The sequence below is a fragment of the Lucilia cuprina genome, chromosome 3 (assembly GCF_022045245.1).
Source record: "Lucilia cuprina isolate Lc7/37 chromosome 3, ASM2204524v1, whole genome shotgun sequence".
Lineage (NCBI taxonomy): Eukaryota > Metazoa > Arthropoda > Insecta > Diptera > Calliphoridae > Lucilia > Lucilia cuprina.
The window spans coordinates 42,049,336-42,069,357 of record NC_060951.1 but is presented as its reverse complement, the minus strand read 5'-3'; the positions used below and the strand labels follow the sequence as shown (position 1 = coordinate 42,069,357).

The 20,022-nt window shown below is 29.5% G+C and overlaps 1 protein-coding gene and 1 long non-coding RNA gene across 3 annotated transcripts in view; both read left to right on the top strand.

Annotated features, from left to right (window-relative positions):
• LOC124418689 overlaps nt 1-20,022 on the top strand; it is a 207,673-nt gene that overhangs the window by 58,639 nt on the left and 129,012 nt on the right. The window contains exon 1 of one of the 2 annotated variants that reach the window (XR_006940149.1): nt 9,822-10,062. The exons of the other annotated variant lie outside the window; for it this stretch is intronic. This is a non-coding gene — a long non-coding RNA (uncharacterized LOC124418689). Of the gene's footprint in view, nt 1-9,821; nt 10,063-20,022 lie in introns of those variants that run through there. 2 annotated transcript variants of the gene reach the window in all.
• On the top strand, nt 17,290-18,090 carry LOC111686560 (fork head domain transcription factor slp1-like). The gene has a single exon (XM_023448926.2). The coding sequence runs from the start codon at nt 17,290-17,292 to the stop codon at nt 18,088-18,090; it is 801 nt and encodes a 266-aa protein (XP_023304694.2).

The following is a 20,022-nucleotide window of genomic DNA, read 5'->3' as shown; positions in this document are numbered from 1 at the left end:
GAACGGAACTAAAACTGAACTAGAACTGAACTAGAACTGAACTAGAACTGAACTAGAACTGAACTAGAACTGAACTAGAACTGAACTAGAACTGAACTAGAACTGAACTAGAACTGAAATAGAACTGAACTAGAACTGAACTAGAATTGAACTAGAACTGAACTAGAACTGAACTAGAACTGAACTAGAACTGAACTAGAACTGAACTAGAACTGAACTAGAACTGAACTAGAACTGAACTGAAGTTGAACTATTCTAAAACCGAACTTTAACATAACTGAAGTGAGAAATACTGTTTTCAAAGCAGAGACTTTACCGAAAGTCTTCTATAACAAAGACCACAGTCATAATTACATCAGTGTAGGGTATTTAAAACAAATTAACTTTATTATTATTTTAACTCAATCATTAAGTCAACATCGTTGATGAATAATATGTATATGAAAAACGAAAGAAATCAACGACACAGAAAAAGTACACAAATATATTTTGTTTGCCTTAAGCACACGCAACTCCCAAAACAAAAATTTCGGCGACACGTTAATTAAGCTTCAAACTTTTTCAGACACACTAATTCACTCACTCAGTTGTACAAATTTTTTTGACTCTTTTTTGTAGTTTAACTGTAATGCAGTTAAATACCAAAAAAAAAGTTTGTATATATCCCCCCTTAACACGTAAATCTTTGGTTTTTAACCATAAATAAGATCAAGTCTCTGCGGCGCATGACAAACGATCATAATTTAACTTGAGGCCAAGTTAAGTACATTGTAGATCTATGGTATCGTACACATGGATGATGCATACTTCCATTGTTGAAAAAAACCTATCTAAACTATGTTGTATGCCACATATTTTCATCAACAATCATTATTTTGATTTTCAGTTATAATCATATTGTTTTTTTGTGTCTTCTCTTTTGGATGCTGCTGATGACGATCTTTGTTTTCTTATGATCATCTTTAAACATATGTTTGTGTACTCTGTCAAGATCATGTATGATTATGAGGTATGGTGGTAAATTTTAAGATATCATTAGTTTTTTAATGTTTATATATGAAATAACAACAAAAAGTAATAATTTATATGCGGGAGATAATTATACTTCAACAGCAAAAAAATCCATCAAAATTATGCGTGTTTTAAATATGTCTCTTGAGAAGCAAAATTAAAGTTGAAAAAAAACTACAGACATTTTGGTGATTTTTTATTTGTTGTTTTAAATCAAATTATTATGTTGATCTTTTGGTTGTATGTGATTCGTTAACTTTTAAGGTGACGTTCGAACAAAAAAGCTTAAGAAAATTAACAACAAAATGTTTATTTTTTTCTCATTTCTTAATTTGTATTATTTTGCACTTTACCACATGATTATTATGATCATTATAAAGGAATGTTGACTGGTTCGATGGTTTTTTTTCGTTTGGTTACTTTAACAGAATCTTGTGTGTTGAAAAGATTTTCGCTTTAAATCAGTCAGTAGATACTATTTGCAACTGTTTGTACTTAATTCTTATGTTTGTATATGAGTTTAAGTTTTAGTAGCAGATTATAAATTTAATTCAATTGTTAAATCGTTTTAATCTTAATTTCTAAGTTTCACCTTTTGCTTGACTATAGTTTCTGCTGTTCACAAGTTAATCACTCCAGATTACAACAATACAAATTTTTAACTGTTCTCCACTCCAATATTGCAAGTAGTTGTTCTTGAACAGCGTACAAAATGTCTATGATTAAATATTAATCATGTGATCTTGACAACTAGAAATTTCTGTTCTAGATTTAATATTTTTATCCGTGTTCGTCAAATGTTTGATACTAAATTGTAACTCTTTGAGTGTGTGTGTGTATCGATGGATACAAAGAATTGATGGAATTTAGTGTATTATTGGTTAATTCTTTTAAGTTTAGAAAAATCCCAAGAATTTTTGGTATTTTTCTTAAATTAATTTAAGTAATAATGAGTTCAACTCGTTACTTTAAAACAGGTAATTTTTTTGCCACCTTAAGAGTTATTACCTGTTTTGTTTACTAATTTTTCTGCAGTTTAGTGAAAAGTTTTTTATTGCTTTTGGTTTTGCTCAACCTTTTTTTTTTTTTTGCTTGTTGAGAAGAATGAATTTTTACATACAACATCACAATTTTTCCTCAAAAGGTTGGTTGTAAAAAATTCGGTTTTGTAAAACAATTATGATCATAAATGTTGTATGCGATAATCATTCATAAAAAGTTTGTGAATATATTTGTGAATTACCGCACAGTGGGGACAATGACAAAAACTATTTTGCCGAAATGAAGTGAATGAATTATAAATAGAAATCTAATTAAAAATATAACTGAAATGTTTCCATAGGTCAACGTTTCTGGGATCGATAGAAAATTAGGGCAAATTATAAAAAGACACATATTTTAATAAATTGATCAGTCGCACCTAAAAAACAGAATTGCATATCCAAGCCAAAGTTCTGAAAGCAAATATAAAATTATTAAAATAAGAAATATATGTCCAATTTATAATCGATGTCGTATCGTTGTAGCATTGTATGTCATAAAAAAATTTCAAATAAAATTTTTTGAAACAGAAACAAATCAATTATAAAAAATTTACTACATATTACGATGCAACCGTACAAAACAGATTGTGAATTGAACAATTATTTTAGTTATTTTTATTTTTACTTTTTTCTTGAACCAGCACTCAGAGGATGACCCCTACTCATGGAGTACAATGTGCTGGAACTAGGAAAATAGGCTGTGGGAGCGTGGATAGAGGGAGTAGTGTTTGTGGACATTTGATTTAAATCTATTCACGTCGAAAGTGGCGGATAATACTTCTGCAGGAAGTTTGTTCTACTCACGAAAAATGAATGAATATGAAATTGTATAGGATTTTAGTGGTCGATCATTGCAACATTTCGCAAAATGCAACAACTCCGATTTCCTTTCGGTTGCGCAAATCGATCCCGAGTTGTATTACATAATCTAATTTTTTATGAAATATAGATCTAGTGCAAAAAAATCTAAAATCGTTTTATTGCCCAAAGGTGCTGCGATCGCTCAAATAATAAATAACGTTTCTGTTGGGAAATTAAAATCTGCGATCGCGAACACTCTTATTATGAATAATTACTCATTCTTAAATGATAACATCGGAATTGATAAAACAAATCAATAGAAAATATTCTTTAACTGAATGCGAATATAGCGATCTATTTTAGAAAATAGCTCTAATGGTTTTATTGATCAAAGGTTCTGTGATCGTGTGCATTGTCATATTGGATTGGACACCAATCCTTTAGAAAATTTTTAACATTTTTGAAATATTGATTTTTTCAAAATATTTTTAAAAAAACTTCCAAAATTATTCCGGAAATATGACTTCCGGAATCCTGTTAGGAACCTTTTAAGCTACCCGTTTCATATGATGGTATACATGTGCATTTCCATATTTGTCCAAATGGGACACCAATCATTTACAGAAATTTTAACATTTTTGTTATTGAAATATTAATGTTTTCAAAAAATTTTTAAATAACTTCCAAAACTCTTCCAGAAATATGACATCGAGAATCATGTTAGGAACCCTTTAGACTACTTCTCCCATATAGTGCATATTTTACATTTTTAACATTTTTCAAATTTTTCTTATTGAAATATTGATTTTATACTTCTTTTATATTTCATATTTTTTAAGTTCTGAAATTTTCGTTTTTCATTTTCTGAAAATTTTAAAGTATTTATTTTTAATTTCTGTTAAATGCTTAACATTGCTCTGTTATCTGTAAAAAGAGCAATGTTAAAAAAAATGTGGGTTGTGTCTCTGCTAGTTAAATTCGAATTTCACTTCTCACACATCTTTTTTGTAAGCAAAATTGCAGTACTTCTTTAACTCTCTATTTGTAAGCGAACCAAAACTATTCCAAAACTATTCCAGAAATATGACTTCCGGAATCCTCTTAGGGACTTTTTAGACTACTACTCCCATATAGTGGTATACGTGTGCATTTCCATATTTGTCCAAATTGGACACCAATCCTTAAGGGAATTTTTACCATTTTTCTTATTGAAATATTGATTTTATACTTCTTTTATTTTTTATATTTTTTTAAGTTCTGAAATTTTCGTTTTTCATTTTCTGAAAATTTTAAAGTATTTATTTTTAATTTCTGTTAAATGCTTAACATTAGCTGCAAAAAGAGCAATATTAAAAAAATGTGGTTTGTGTCTCTGCTAGTTAAATTTGAATTTAACTTCACACACATCTTCTTTGTAAGCAAAATTGTAAGTACTTCTTTAACTCTCTATTTGTAAGCGAGCGTAAAAGTGCTCACCTTCAATTTCATCATCGTTTTACAGTAATGAGTTAAAATGCTAATGAGGAAGTAGCGAAAAGAGGTGTTATTAGCATTTTATCTCTAGCAAGTTTTTACTGGGTATTATTCTCATTTAGTTGGGATATGTTTTAAATGAAGCCTATTCTGGATTAATTCAATCTCTTAAATACTTAAATCAATCAATCAATATTTTTATCTAAAACCAAGAATGCATTTGAAAGATCTCTTTTTTCCAAAAAAGTCATCGATTTTTTTAGGCTTAAAAGATCTGTACTTGATCAAATGCCTATGATATCGCGATCTGTCCCAAAACCCAGTTCTAAGAATTTGTTTTCTTAATAAATATTTTGACAAATGTTTAAAATCGTACTTTCTGACAATGAAAATCATAAATAAGTTACACAATCTTTGCTTAAATTTAAAGACAGCCCACAAATGGTTGTTGAATCTTCTATAGATGACAATGGTTTTGCAGTTTATTGTTGGCGGCTGACAAGCAACTAGTTGCAGATTGAGAATGAAACTAACAAATAAATATATTGTAGATGTTTATATCAGAAAAAAACATTTATTTACAAAATGGCTATAAATTCTAATAATTAAACATCATTGTAGTAGTTGACGCTAATCATTTATTATTGTTATTTTCTACTCTAGCCTGTTAATAGTTTTTAACAGTGGAACATACAATAAAATAAAAAATCTTTAAAAATAATAAATGTTTAATTTTAGTATTTACACTAACTCGTTCTAGTCCTCTCTTTTATATTTTTAATATAAAAAAAACTTTAGCTTTTTTCCATTCATAACTATTATTGTTTAATACAACCAAGTTTTTTTTTCAATTTTATTAATAGCTGTTCAATAGCAATTAATAATCGAAATGTCATCTTTGACCTTTACAACTGTCAATTTTTATTCGCCATTATGTATAGTTGTTGCGGTTGTCAATGTTGCATTTTATATTCAACTACAACGTCAACAGGGGAGTTGATTTCATTGTAAAATTATACAATACAATGCAACAACAATTGATTATTGTTGTCTCCATTTTAATGCAACCTTTGAGGCAAAGTCAAGATGGTGGCAAAAAATTTATAAATTGGCTTTATATGAATTTAAGTTCGCAATATTTAAATCACGATTTCATAGCAAAAAGAAATTAAAAATTTAAATAACTTTAAGGGAAACATGTCATAACTGTCATAGCCTTTTATAAAAGCTTTTTTTGATGCCACACGCGTGATGTTGCATGTTGAATGGAAAAGTAAAAAAAGGAAAATTGACAAAGGCTTTCAGGCCAATGTGAAATAATAGGCAAAGGCTTTCAGGCCAATGTGAAATAATAGGCAAGGAAGAAATCAATATAAATTAATGACTACCATATTATTTATTGGATAATTTATTTGTTATCATATGAGACCTGATCGGTGTAATCGGAGCTGAAATAGAACTTAACAAGAAATCAACATAAACTAAACTAGAACTGAACTTGATCTAAACTAAAACTCAACTAGAACTGAATTTGAAAAAGAACTAAACTGTAACTGAACTAGAACTGAACTAGAACTGAACTAGAACTGAACTAGAACTGAACTAGAACTGAACTAGAACTGAACTAGAACTGAACTAGAACTGAACTAGAACTGAACTAGAACTGAACTAGAAATGAACTAGAACTGAACTAGAACTGAACTAGAACTGAACTAGAACTGAACTAGAACTGAACTAGAACTGAACTAGAACTGAACTAGAACTGAACTAGAACAGAACTAGAACTGAACTAGAACTGAACTAGAACTGAACTAGAACTGAACTAGAACTGAACTAGAACTGAACTAGAACTGAACTAGAACTAAACTAGAACTGAACTAGAACTGAACTAGAACTGAACTAGAACTGAACTAAAACTGAACTAAAACTGAACTACAACTGAACAAACTGTTCATACTAATTTTTTTATGATGTAATACAAATACATTTCTTTCGCTTGTTGCTAACGTATCCACAATAATGAAATATCAAGGGTTTTTATTACAAATGATCACTTGATCTTTATCTGGCAGATGGGCGTATTACTTCATTTGGATTATAAATTGCAAGAATCTTAATTTAATAGAAGTACCCTTTACAAAAACTTGTGGCTGCATGTTGAGAACAAATAAACACATTCTAAATTATAGTTCTGCGACAATTGACGACGATAAGGACGTTTTTTTTTCGTAAAACTTAAAATTTGTGCTTTCTGTTTAAACCTTCAAGAGAGGCCAGTTTCCAGCAACAGTTGAAAAGAATACATGTATAATATTTGTTTATACACATCAGGTACAATTTATCCAACCAATTTAAATTGCTGAAGATGATCTTGATGATGCGATTGGTGGTGGTTGACTTGTTGTTATACATGTCTTCTTACAACATGTATGTGCGTCTTTATGTATTTTACACTTTTTACCTTAAGCCAGACTCAGCAACGTCAAAGTCACCCCAACACGGACAGATTTCATTTGAAGAAAAAAATGTGTATCAACGCATTCATAAGAACGAGAACAACTTTAATTGGCTAAAAGAACTAAAAAAAGTTTTAAAAAATGTTCTAAACAACGACAGTTTAAATTTTAAATTGTTGTTTGTGTCTGTATTTTCTGTCTTATTTTTTGTTCACTTAAATGTGGCTCTTAAACGTTGTTATTCTAGTGATACTTATGTGTCTCAAGAAAAGTTGACTCTTGTTGTTATTTGTTGGCATTATAATAATTTAACTATAGACCCGATGATGTACTTTGGCCATCAAGGAATTGCAATTTACAACATGATTTGATTTGTTAACGTTACCTTTAGGTAATTTTTATGTCTCACTGTATTTGAAGCAAGTCAAAGGATCAACAACAGATGATCTGCTCTAGTGTGTTCTGATGATATTTCTCTCTTTATATCTCCTGTAGTCTGAAAACCTCTTTTTTGTGTATTTTGTATTTGACAATCTTGGATAGATCAGTGTGGATGAGGTATTAGTAAGCACATGTGTTTTTCAAGAGATTATGGAGTGACTTATTGTTAGTGTCAATGTTTTGGGATCCCAAGCGATTGAAAGTGTAACTTAAAAACTAAAGCTTCAAGTTAAATGGCTTAAATACTTTAATCATTTAAAATTTGTAATCACTTAAACTCTTCGACATTTATATGAAAAACCAGAAATCTGCCAAAGATCCCTAAATAATTTTAATGGATTTTTATATGAAAAACATAATTTCATGTTTCAAAAAGTATCTATTATTACATGTACATGTTTAATTTCTTGTTTATATCAAACTCTCATTATCAAAAACTCAAAAATTACGAATTATAAAGCAAGATATAACCCTAGGTTCCTTTAAAAGACTTTAATTTACTACAGTTCAATATTATAGAAATTTTAGTACCTTTTGATAAACGAAAAATTACCAAAAAACTCATTTTATAGGTTGTCACTTGCTCTGAGCCCTTTATACTAATTTCATGTTTCTAGGTTCAATATTAAAGAAAATTCAGAAAGTACTTTTTGAAGATCGAAAAAGTACCAAAAAATATATTTCCTTTTTTTAGTTGTCACTTAATCTGTACTTTACATACTTATTTTAATTTTTTATGAATCAATATTATAGAGAATTAAAAAAGTACCTTTTAAAGAAAAAATTTACTAAAAACCGTATTTTATAAGTTGTTACATAATCCGGATTCTTCATACTTAATTTTATGTTTCTAGGTTGAATATTATAGAGAATTCAAAAAATACATTCTTAAAAACGAAAAAGTACCAAAAAGTCATGTATTATCTGGACTCTACATAATTTAATTTAGCCGCGGTTCATCTTAGGATTTTATAGTTTAAACGAAAAGTCGACATTTCCACTTCTTCATTTAATTAAAAGTCGACTTTTCGAATTTTTGCATATTTTGAAAAGTCAACTCTTCAAGTTTTTGCATTTTATGAAAAGTCAATTTTTTCATTTAATTGAAAGTTAGAATTTTCCACTTTAAGTATTTTATAAATAGTCGACTTTTCGATTTTTTTCGACTTATCGACATTTTTTTGAATTTTCGACCTTTTTCGACTTTTTGACTTCTCCACTCTTTCCGACTTTTTTTCTGCCTTTCGACTTTTATTTACAAAGTCTACTTTTCAACTTTTTTCATAGACGAGTTATCAACTTCTTTTGAACAGTCGACTACGACAAAAAGTCGATTGTTTGATTATTCGAAAATCCATTTATAGAACCCTAGTTCGAATTCAAAAAGTTGATTTTGAAGAGCGAAAAGTTACCAAAAAATAGTCTTTTACATATTATACCGAATAAGTACCAAAAAATCCCCTTTATATAGGTTCTCACTTATTCCGGGTCCTAACTGCTTAATTTCATGTTTCTAGGTTCTGAGAAATTAGAAGGTTTCATGAATATCCACTGGTTTAAAAGATACATGGTGTACAAAAAAAGAACTGATATACAGTTTTTCCATTTATTTCCTAAAGGATCTGAATTTGAAAAAAGTACCAGACATGTGTCCGCTTATTTTTTCAATTGTAAAACGATCAGTTTAAATCTCATCTGGTTTAGATGATATGAGGTTACCGAATTTGCCCTTTATTATCCCCTAAATTTCCAATAGTCCCTTCTTAGTGGATCTATTCGGTGGGAGACCAATTTTTTGTCCAGCTCATCAAGTCATTAGCTTCAACCGTTTATGGTGTGCGATGATGAATCAATCAGTCAGTCAGTAACGTTAGAATTTTATATTGTATGTACATATGTATATATACTATATAGAGGTGCCTAATCACCGCTGTAAACCCCTGATTGGTAAAATGGACTCTTCATATAAAGTGTGATGGAATACGAAGCCATCTCAGGGATAGCTATTTAACTCAACGGGAACACACTTCATGACACTAGTACATATTTATCTCGTTATGTATGTACTCATGCAGATTTTATTAAAACCCTAAATTTAATTATAAGAATGTCAACATTACCTCTCTTTTCTCCAAAATCATATTTCATCATAAAATCAAATCAATGTTTGGTAACCCTACTCTCTTAATCATTCAATTTAGTTTTCTTGTCGCAATTAATAAACTCGGTCGCAATTTTAAAACGCTCGTCTTTAATTACAAATTTAAAAAAGTTAAAGTGTGGTAACCATCTTAAAGGTGATATAATATTAAAGGCAATATTGTAATTTAGTAAAATATCTAAAAAAGTTATTGAAAAATGTGTTAATTAAGTGTTTTTTTTTATTAAATTATTAAAAGTGAAATTAAAAATTTGCATAAAGTAATGCAAAATGCGTGAGAAATTATGTTCTTGTTGTTGTTTTCCATGATGTTTTGTTATTCTGTTGATGCATGTCCAAATATTCTTTTACATAGTTCTCTTGTTTGCTGTTGTTGTTCTTTTTTCGTAGGCAGTATTTTTTGAGAAGTATGTAAAAAAGGAAAATCAAAAAATCTCTCAATGATAAAAGAAATAAGAGAAGAGTAAAGTAAAGAAAAGTAGAATATGAGTTTGTTGTTATTGTTGTTTATGCGATTGTTATTTTTGTTTTGTTTTTTACAAATTGTAATTGATAGCAAAAGTGTGTAATTAAAAGAGTTACCAATGTGAAAATTTATATATTATTCAAACGGGAATCGGTGCGGGTATTAAAATATAAATATAAAATAATGCGTACTCTAATGGAAACATAATGGGTGAGTTTATTTGTATAAAAAATTGAATTTAAAAATAATTATTATACAATTTAGTATTAATTACACATGTGAACATATAGGTATTTATACTTTTTTTAACGATTGTGTTGTTTAGAATCCGAATATAAACGTTTTTGGACATATTTAAGATAATTTGACAAAAATATCTTTGTTTATAAAATCAGTTTTTTTCATCTAAAGTTTTAGTTTAAAATAATTTAAAAAATTATCAAGATGTAATAAATGTTAATCTTTTACGCTGTTAAAATTTATCAAATGTAGCCAAAAACGAGATTTTTTTAAATTTTGAAAATCGGTGTGAGGTAGACATTTTGAGTTTAGGTTAATACATTAAAAAATTTTAATTGAGTCACTGAATATCGATTTTTTTCAAATTTTATTGGTCAATGTTATAAATTATAAAAAGACTGGTCATCAGTGCCTTATAGTTGTAAAACATCTTAATTTTATTGTAATAAAGTCAAAGACATTTAGGTGGCAGTGATTTACGTAAACGTTAGATATACTGGACCAAACAACGGTAAAGGATCCACAGAGTAGGACAAATTGAGAATGTTACATTTCGAAAGGATCATATTTTATCGAGTAAGTTCCGATTTCATAAAAAACTTTCTCGTCGAGTACTATCGAGAAGACGAGGTCCATCCAAAAAAATTTGTATTTTTTATACAAAATTCAAAATAAATTAAGCCATTATAGGTAAATTATCGAATATGTTCTTAAATAAATCGCTCTACCAAATTATAAACTTTTTAAAGGAGATCTTAATTTTGGACGGTGGCCTCCGGTAGGTTAGTGGTTAGAGTTCTAGCCTGGTAGACCGGAGGTGTTGGGTTCTTTTATATGACTTGCTAAGTTCGATCTGTTACTAAAAATTTAATATTAATAATATGAAATTTTTTGTTTATAAATATAAGCCACATTTCATAAACTGAATTAAGAGGTCATAGAATTGAATTTTAAGTTATATTTATACATATGAAGACTATACCTCCTGGTCCTATCAAAAATTGTCTAAATAAGTTTAGTGTCCGTTGTTTCAAAAAAAAAATTGTTTTCAATTTTTGTGTATTTTTTTATTCTATTTTTAATAACATTTTTTTTTGGCTCAAACGAAAGTCTTTTTATCCTACTAATGTAGTACTAACCCTTGAGCAAATTTCATCCAAATCATAAGACCTTGATTTTAAAAGTTGGGTAACGTTACACAAAATAGCAAACATACATTTTAATTGACATTTTAATACATAATTAATAATATTTAAGTTATTTAATTTTTATATTTTTTTTAATTTATAATTTACAATAAATAAAATTACTTTCACTACTCAACTTCCTTAAATATTAATTTAAATTTTTAATAAATTGAACATTTCATTTTTGCCCGCCTTTGTCTCTTGATCATAGTAATGATAAATTAGCAATGGTAAAAAGACCCAATCGATACTTAAATTGCATTTAAGATTTTTATCTTAAGCTTATCTTAAGCGAAAAAGAAGAAATTCCTTTCAAGGCTATTATAGCATTAAATACTAATCATATGTATGGCATGTATAGATTTTCATTTGTTTTTTGTTTTCTTTTGTTCCTTTTTTGGTTACTTTATCTTAAACCACAACAAATTTAACGAAATAAGCATGTACTCTTGGCATAGAGGCAAGTTAAACCCACAATAATAGCAAAAAAATAACAACAACAACTGCAACATTTTCTAAAACCACCAAATAGTCAGCTGAGTCAGTCACAATGTTCGCGTCAGCCACATCTACTTTAAACATCCACCTTCTGGGAAACAAATGACTTTCAGTAAACACCCAAAGAGATTTTCCATGGAAAATCACTACTTATAACACAACACACTCCTTTTACTCAAATACACAACAATCCACCCGAAGTTAGACACATAGACAAACAGACAGACGGACTTACTGACAAATAGACAGATAGTAAATATGTATATAAATATTTTTTTGTTTCTAAGCCTCGCTCGCGCTAATGCTTTAGCTTCTGATGTTAAAATCACAAAAAAAGTTGCCAGCAAATAGTAGGAAAACTTAGCAAAAAGCAAAGCAAATCAGTTGCAGCAGCAAACATTTGGCTCGTTTAGATGCTAGTGTTGCAAATACTGCTACAAGCAAAATAATCAATGCAGCAATCATACTTACAGCCAAACAGTCATACTGCAGTTATTTCAAATTGTTTTTATAGAATATGCCAACCAACCAACCAGCCTCATTGAAGTTGAGCTAAAAATTTTATAAAAATTTCGTTGTTTTTGACAATGCGTTTCAACGTCAACATCATCGTCAAAAGATTTGTCGAGAGTTTGGCGGAATTTTTCGTTCATTATGATTTTTACGTTGTCGCCCATTTTAATGCCGCCGATAATCATCTGTAGGTGAATTAATTAGGAATTGTATTCACTTATCACTGTAAAATAATATAAATTTCACTTAACTTGTATTCTTGGTTTGACATTCTGGATGATTCTCTATAAAAGATGTGTCTCTTTTTTATAGTTTGCTTTTACTAGCTTTAGTGAATACCCTTATTATAATGCACAAGTCATAGTTCAAATTTATATAAAACGTTTCCATTAACTGGCATATTGTGGGTGTAGTATTATGTGTCTTTAACAAAGAAAAATTTGTATTGTAAGTCTTTTAAAACAAGTGGCAATCATAATTGTAAATTTGCCACAAAAAGAAAACTGTACATAATCATCAAAAATTTCTTTAATATTACTTAATCGCTATAAATTATAAAACCCAGAAAACTAGAATTTTTTAACCAATATAATTTATAAATAATGTTAAGTAGTAAAAAAAAGAAACGTTATCACCTGCATATAATTACTTTTCACCAAAACTACAAAAATTGTAACATAAAATTATCCTTTGAAAAATAAAAAGGAAATCAACTATAATTGGAATTTGTTCTACGTTGTTTTTTTGTTTTTGTTTCAAACCATCAACATTTAAATAACTGACATGTGTAACATTATTTTCACCAAATTCTACTCCGTTTTCTTTCCCAACTTTAAAAAACTTAATGTTTAATGTGTAACCAATAAATTCCATACGATACAAACAAAAAAAACAAGGGTCTTTTTTATTGTCTTATACGCTTTAATACGGGGAAATCTTTAGATCTTAAGCGAAATTATTGAACGTTGCATTAATTTTCATGTAAAGTTGGTAATTGTTTCTTAACGCTACTTTACTCTTTCCTTACTCCTCCTTGTCTCATCCTCTTATTGTTTTTACTGTGTGATCAACTATTGTGAGTGAATGCGGTCGATATGTTTGCAAATCCAACATGTTTCTTTCTGTCTGTTTACTGCGATTATTTTTACTTGTATGTAAAAGTAAAAACGGCTTAAGAATTTGTTTATTAGTACAGGGGCATAATGTACGCTTACAGTGGTGATCATTTGCATAGGGTAAGATTTAAAGTGCTAAGTAAAAATAACGTATCCAAACCTAGTAAGCTTTGTGATTTCACTAGGTTGATCCATATTGATTCTTTAAAGTATTGCAAGATTTCTTAGAGCTGTAGTCATGTTTGAGGAGTTTTTAACATAAATAGTTTTGTCAGATTTGTATAGTTTATAATAGTTATCTATCGATGTTTGTTGTAGATTAAGTGGCATCAGTTGGTATAAAACCGTTTGAATTGCGAATTATCTGAGTAATATTTTGATAGTCTAGAAAGGAAAGTTTTAAACCTTAAACTCTCAGAATCTCCACATGAAGTGAAAACAATGTTTTGCGCTGAAATCTTCATTACTTTTCTCTTGATCGATACAATAATATGGAAAATCGATTTAAAATGACTATTATTTTGCGGCCAGTTATTCAATATTTAAATTAACTGCACTTTGTTACAATATAGAAGTATCACAACTTCTAGAACCAGACCATAAACTATGTTTGTTATTATGTTTGTAACGCGTAAAAATATTGGCCGATAGAATCGGAAAAAAATTCTAAGTAGATAAAAACAAACGTACAAAATATGTAAATGACTTTTTTAACATTGGAGATGCTATCTAAAGTCCTTCGGACAATTTCTGCTAGGACCAATAGCTAAAAAGTCCTTCTTCGACTCCATCTAAATTCGGCAGTTTTTGATCGATATAGCTGGAAATTTTTGTTTAGCCTACGATCTTATACTTTTCAATAGTAGTCCATACAAATTTTATCACCAGAGCAGAGAAATATAAACTGCTTTTGGTAGTACATCAAGCAAATACTGAAAATATATATGGGATTAGATTAAAGCAATCTATAATCTTACAACATTAAACATCAAATTATTATTCTATTTACCAGAGGTGAAGAGAGGAGATATTTTTCCCCCAATCAAATGTTCTTGGGTATGAATACCGAGGATGGCAGTACATATACATTAATAAAAACTAATCTACATAACAGCAGCCAAATTGCCATGTTTTCTCTGAAGTTATTGAAATTTCAAATGAAGCATTTTTAAAAGACATTTTATTTTTGTAACGTTAACCACAGAAAAGATAGAATTAAAAAATTATTTACATAAACATAATTTCAAATTGTTTTCTATATCTATTACAACAGTATTAAATTTTCATTTATATAAACTTTGCCATCTCTGCTAAACATCATTAAATGCCATATTACTTGTGATATGCAAGTGTATCAGTACAAATATAGGCATGTATGTGCATGATTTGGTTATTAGTCGTATTGATGATCCTGTCTTGTTTTTAACTGCATACATACAACGATTTATTAAGTTGATCCCATCTACTCATGCACATACTACTCTCTGCTTTTTTGTCATTATTCCTGCCGATGTTATTTTTGTTGTTTTTATTAATATTGTGTTGTTTTATACTAAATTAAAACTACTACAGCAAAAAAGAAAAAACTTAACCAAAGATATTGTTTTTCTTTGGCAAATTAAATGTTTTGTATTTATTATTTTTTTTATTAAAGTTTTATTTTTGCTCTAAACAGCTACATGTAAAATTTACAATAACTTAAAAAAAGCAAAACTAAAATAAAACATGTTTACGAGAGTCTTTCTTTATAACTGTTCAACAATTTTTTTAAATTATTGGTTATTTCGCACTTGCAGATTATCCATCCAACCATCGATGGCTACGATTGCCATTCATTTTCGACGACGATGGTTGGCTCTTTCGAATTTTATTACGCCAAATATTTACGAAGATGGCGAAAAAAAAGTACAACTTTTAAAAATAATAATAATACAGTAATCATACGGTTATCATGAGTTTAAAGACTTTAGTTCAAATGATTTACACTACAGCACAAATTCTAATAAAAGAAATGAGGAAGTACTTTAAGGGGAAATTCTTCTTCGTAAAAAGTTTTACTATTACAAATTTTAGGTAATGAAATTAATTATTGTGTATAGAATTGTTTGGTTGTATAAAAATTTGTTAGAGATTTTTTATATCCTTTAATAGAAATTGCATATGAACGTGGCATTCAGTGCTGACGATCAAATTTCCAGGGACATCTTCATACATATATGTATATAGTTTTGCTAGATCTAAATAACATTTTTAGTTTCTTGTTATTTTTGGGCCGTTTTAGTTAGAAAGTACTGAAAAAGACATGAAAAAGTTATAACTTTAACACAGGCTTGTCATAGGAGGGATGTACTTTGTATTTGATTCAAAATTCACTACATCTGAAGTCAATCTCAGGAAGTAATTTTAATGATCTTTCAGTACAAAAAAATAAATGTTAAATTAAAAAAATGGATTATTTTCCCTTTTCAGACGTCAAAAAACATCACTTCTACGGAAAGTAAAAAAATCACTTAGCGCTACTTTTGAAGTTGTGATAAATGTTATTCATTTAGAAGTACTTCGTTTTATTTCCCTCTAAAAACATACAAACACTAATAATTCCTAAACTTACAATTATCGTCCACTATGAGTATTTTGTTTTCAAATTACTAACGATTATCACAACATTTTCTGTAGATAAATATACGTTTTCCTACAGCCTTTATTTAACCCCTTTAAAGTGTCTTAAAGATTGTCATGATCCCCTCAATCGACAAACATAGTAGTACTAGGAAATAGTTCGTCAGAAATCTATTGTTGTGCTAAAGCATCGTGAAATAAAACAAAATAATTTTCAAGCAAAACTCTTAAATTAGCAGACATTAGTTCTATTGTCTTGGCAAAATACTCAACTATTGTTTGGACAAAATCACCAGGGGATTTGTGCAAAGTATGCAAATGAGTGTATTACACATACACACAAACTACTAAAAGTGGAAAGTAACTATACGCAAACGAAAATTCCATCTAAAATCGTTTAAACTCTTTCGTTTGTGAAAATGCTGCTCACGCGTTTAACCCTTTCGAAATATCATGCGAAATGATACGGGGATAAAGCGCAGCAAATAGAAATTTCCTAGTACCTGATTAAAACAGGATAAAGTAAAATAGCTAAACGGACGGAGTAGAATGTTTGGAAAAGATTAAAACGGAAAAAGATGCTAAAATCCGATTAAAGGAACCGGATTTAATAATTTAGCAAAATTAAATGACAACAACAGAACAATAGCATGCGCAAGCAGGTATAAGTGATGGACAACTTTTGAAAATTGTTGAAAATTACAAATGATTTGAGTATGGGATCAATGAATGAATCCTGAGGCTTTCATTGATCTTGGCGATCAAAGGGTAAAGAAATTCCTTTTTCAATCAGTAAACCAAATTGACATGCAGGTAGATTATAAGAAGGCGGATTGTGGGCCGCGTTTGTGGATTTGATAAAGGAGCTACATTCGAACAGAATTTCTGTGTGTGCACATCTTAAGCTTAGCTCAGTTTAGTTCAGCCAGTTCAGAACATCAAGAGTTAAACGTGGATTCAGTAATCCAGTATCAGCGTACTTGTACGCGCACACACATCGCACAGGAGATTTGGAAAATGTTAAACAAATCATCGAATTAAAATGCTATATCCGTTGATTAAAAACATTTGTAAATTTTAAGGATTTGTTCAGGGGCTTTTGTCGAAACCAAGCGAACGAGTTGTAGTATTTAAACTAAAGTCTCGCCGAGAAATGTCATCAGTCTCAACTCAGCAATCACAGAGAACACATACACACAGCTATTACCCTAAAAGAGATTTTTATATATTTAAAGAAAAATTAAAATAAAACAAATTTTAAAACAATGGCTCCTGTATTCCAATCAAACTTCTCCATACGCTCTTTGTTGTCGGATACTAAGACCTGTTTAGAGGAAACACAAAACAACTCTTATATACCAAGTGCTCCTATTAGTCCTTCGGTATCACAAACATCAGAGGAATTATCAAGTGATGATTCTTCTTCGACCAGCAGCAAATCACCAGATGCTAAACCAGCCTACACTTACAGTGCCTTAATTGTCATGGCCATTAGAAGCAGTCCTGAGAAACGTTTAACTCTCAGTGGCATTTGCGAATGGATAGCTGAGAATTTTGCCTACTATCAAAAAAACAAAAGTGTATGGCAAAATTCCATACGCCATAATCTCAGCTTGAATCCTTGTTTTGTCAGAGTTCCCCGTGCTCTAGATGATCCCGGCCGTGGCCACTACTGGGCTTTGGATCCCTCTGCCGAAGATTTGACTATTGGTGAAACCACTGGACGCCTAAGACGTAGTAATAATGCCATGATCAATCGTTCTTTCGGTACTGGTGCTATACGCTCTAAAGCTTCATTACACTACGGCGCAGCTTATGGTCATCATCCCTATCATCAAACTATGTCAAATGCCATGGCCTATGCTCATCATTACACACCTAACGCTGTCTACTTCCCTACACCTGAAGAAATTAGAATGGCTCAACAAACTGCTTTGCTACAAAGTCAAAGGGAACAACAAGCTGCCTGGTCTAACTATCATCATCATCATCAACAAAGACAACAAATGCAACATTTACATTATCATCAACAATATCTTATTCAACAGGGAGGCATTCCTATGTAATTCTACTAGAGTACGGCTATCTTGTAACAGTTCTGTTGTTACAACTTGCTCGAAGTTCTTCAAAGGATATCACTAAGTGATCTTTTAAATGTTTGACATAGAATTTCAGTGAGAAATTTAATAGAATTGTCGTATTTATTCCAAAGACTTTGTATGCGTAGAACGCGCTAATTTTAGAAATAATTTTATAAAAATTAAAAATTTTATGTAAATATCTTTAGATTTAAGTAAATATATAAATAAAATCCTATATAGTAAAAATTCAAATTTTTGATTTATTTATTTTTTGAAGTTAGGAAAAGATTTTTTTATTTATATTATATATTATATTATTTTAAAGCATTTGGGTGGTTTTAACTATATAATCCATCACCTGATTATAAAAAATTTGTAAAGATATTTCGTTTTATAAATCATTTTTTAATATAAAAAATTTTGTTTGAATAAATCTTATTTACTAATATTAATTGAATTTAAATTAATAAAAATTTTATAAAAAATTGCTTGCGCATTAATTTATGCATTTCCAATTCATTTAATAATCAAAGATAATTTGTTGTTGTTTTATGATAAACATTTACCTAAAATATGAATTTACCACCGTTATACCCTATTACGTTTTAAGGCTATCTGACTATTTGGTGGATCGAGTTTGGCCTTTTTATATCCTACACCACTTTAGTGCGTATACTATATATTGGGTTTGTGCTTCTTCTATTGTTCCTGGAACGAAAACTATTGAAAATGGTTAACATCGGTCTATTATTTCACCAAGCTCGTATACAACTGAACCCTCCGAATAGGGGTTTTAAGTTCATAATTAGGCTTAATATACTCTCGACAAAAAACTGCAAATCTAAGTTCTGTACTAGCTTTGATGACCCTCATGAATTTTAAAGTTTAAGGGTGTCATTTGTCCCTAGCCCCTCTAAAAAACCCCTTTTTTCTTAGTCTCTTAACTCTGATTATTCTTTATAACTCTATTTCATTCTTTCAGCAGACAGATCATAGGATATTAAAGGAAAATGTTTCTCTGAGATTAAGAGAAATTATAACTAAGTTTTTAGGACTGAGAAATTAAATATACCAATCTAGTCAACGTCGTTGTTATTGATAGTAAATGGCGTTACAAGGAGTTACCACTTTAAAGTCAACAATTTTAATAGAAACTCGTAATCACTGCATATACACTGGGTCGTCATTAAATTTAAGACGAACTAGTTATGTCTGTCCGTCTGTCTGATTAAAGCACGATGGGGTTCGAACGAAGAGAGGTAGAGAGTAAATATTGGTCCACGTTTTCGCATAGCCTCAATAGAAGTGGCCCCGGTTTTAATAGTCAAAACTGGTTAGTAAACAAGTCTTATATAAACTAATCTCTTAAACAACTTTTATGAAGATCGGTCTATAGTTGACCCTATATCCCGTATAAGGTTCTTGTAGAAAATTACTTTAACGATTATCACTGGTTTAGAAATGCGAGTACAGCAGTAAAATTCGAAATAAACAACTTTTGTATGATCTTAAATCTCTTTACTAACTTTTGTCAGAATCGGTCCACAACTGATCTATTTTTATTACTGGCTCAGAAATGTAAGACAATGTTGAAATTCGAATAAAAATGTTATGTATAAGCCAAACTCTCTCTACCAACTTTTATGAGAATCGGCCGGTATTTGACCGTATAAATTTCCCTTCAGAAAATTAATAACACTTATGGTTCATCATATTCTAAAATTTCTACTTTTTGTAGAACATGTTCTAATTACGAAGTTCATATATAAAACATATATACAATTTGTAACAATATCTTATTTAATTCTGTTTAATTCAAAAAATTTCAAAAAAAGTATAAAATAAATTTAAAAAATTGCATTCTTTTCGCTTCTTTGGACGACAATAAACATCACTTTCACAAAAGGTAAAAAATCA

Bases quoted from the DNA above. Each gene is read 5' to 3' on its own strand.
- LOC111686560 (XM_023448926.2), top strand. From the start codon at position 17,290: ATGGCTCCTGTATTCCAATCAAACTTCTCCATACGCTCTTTGTTGTCG.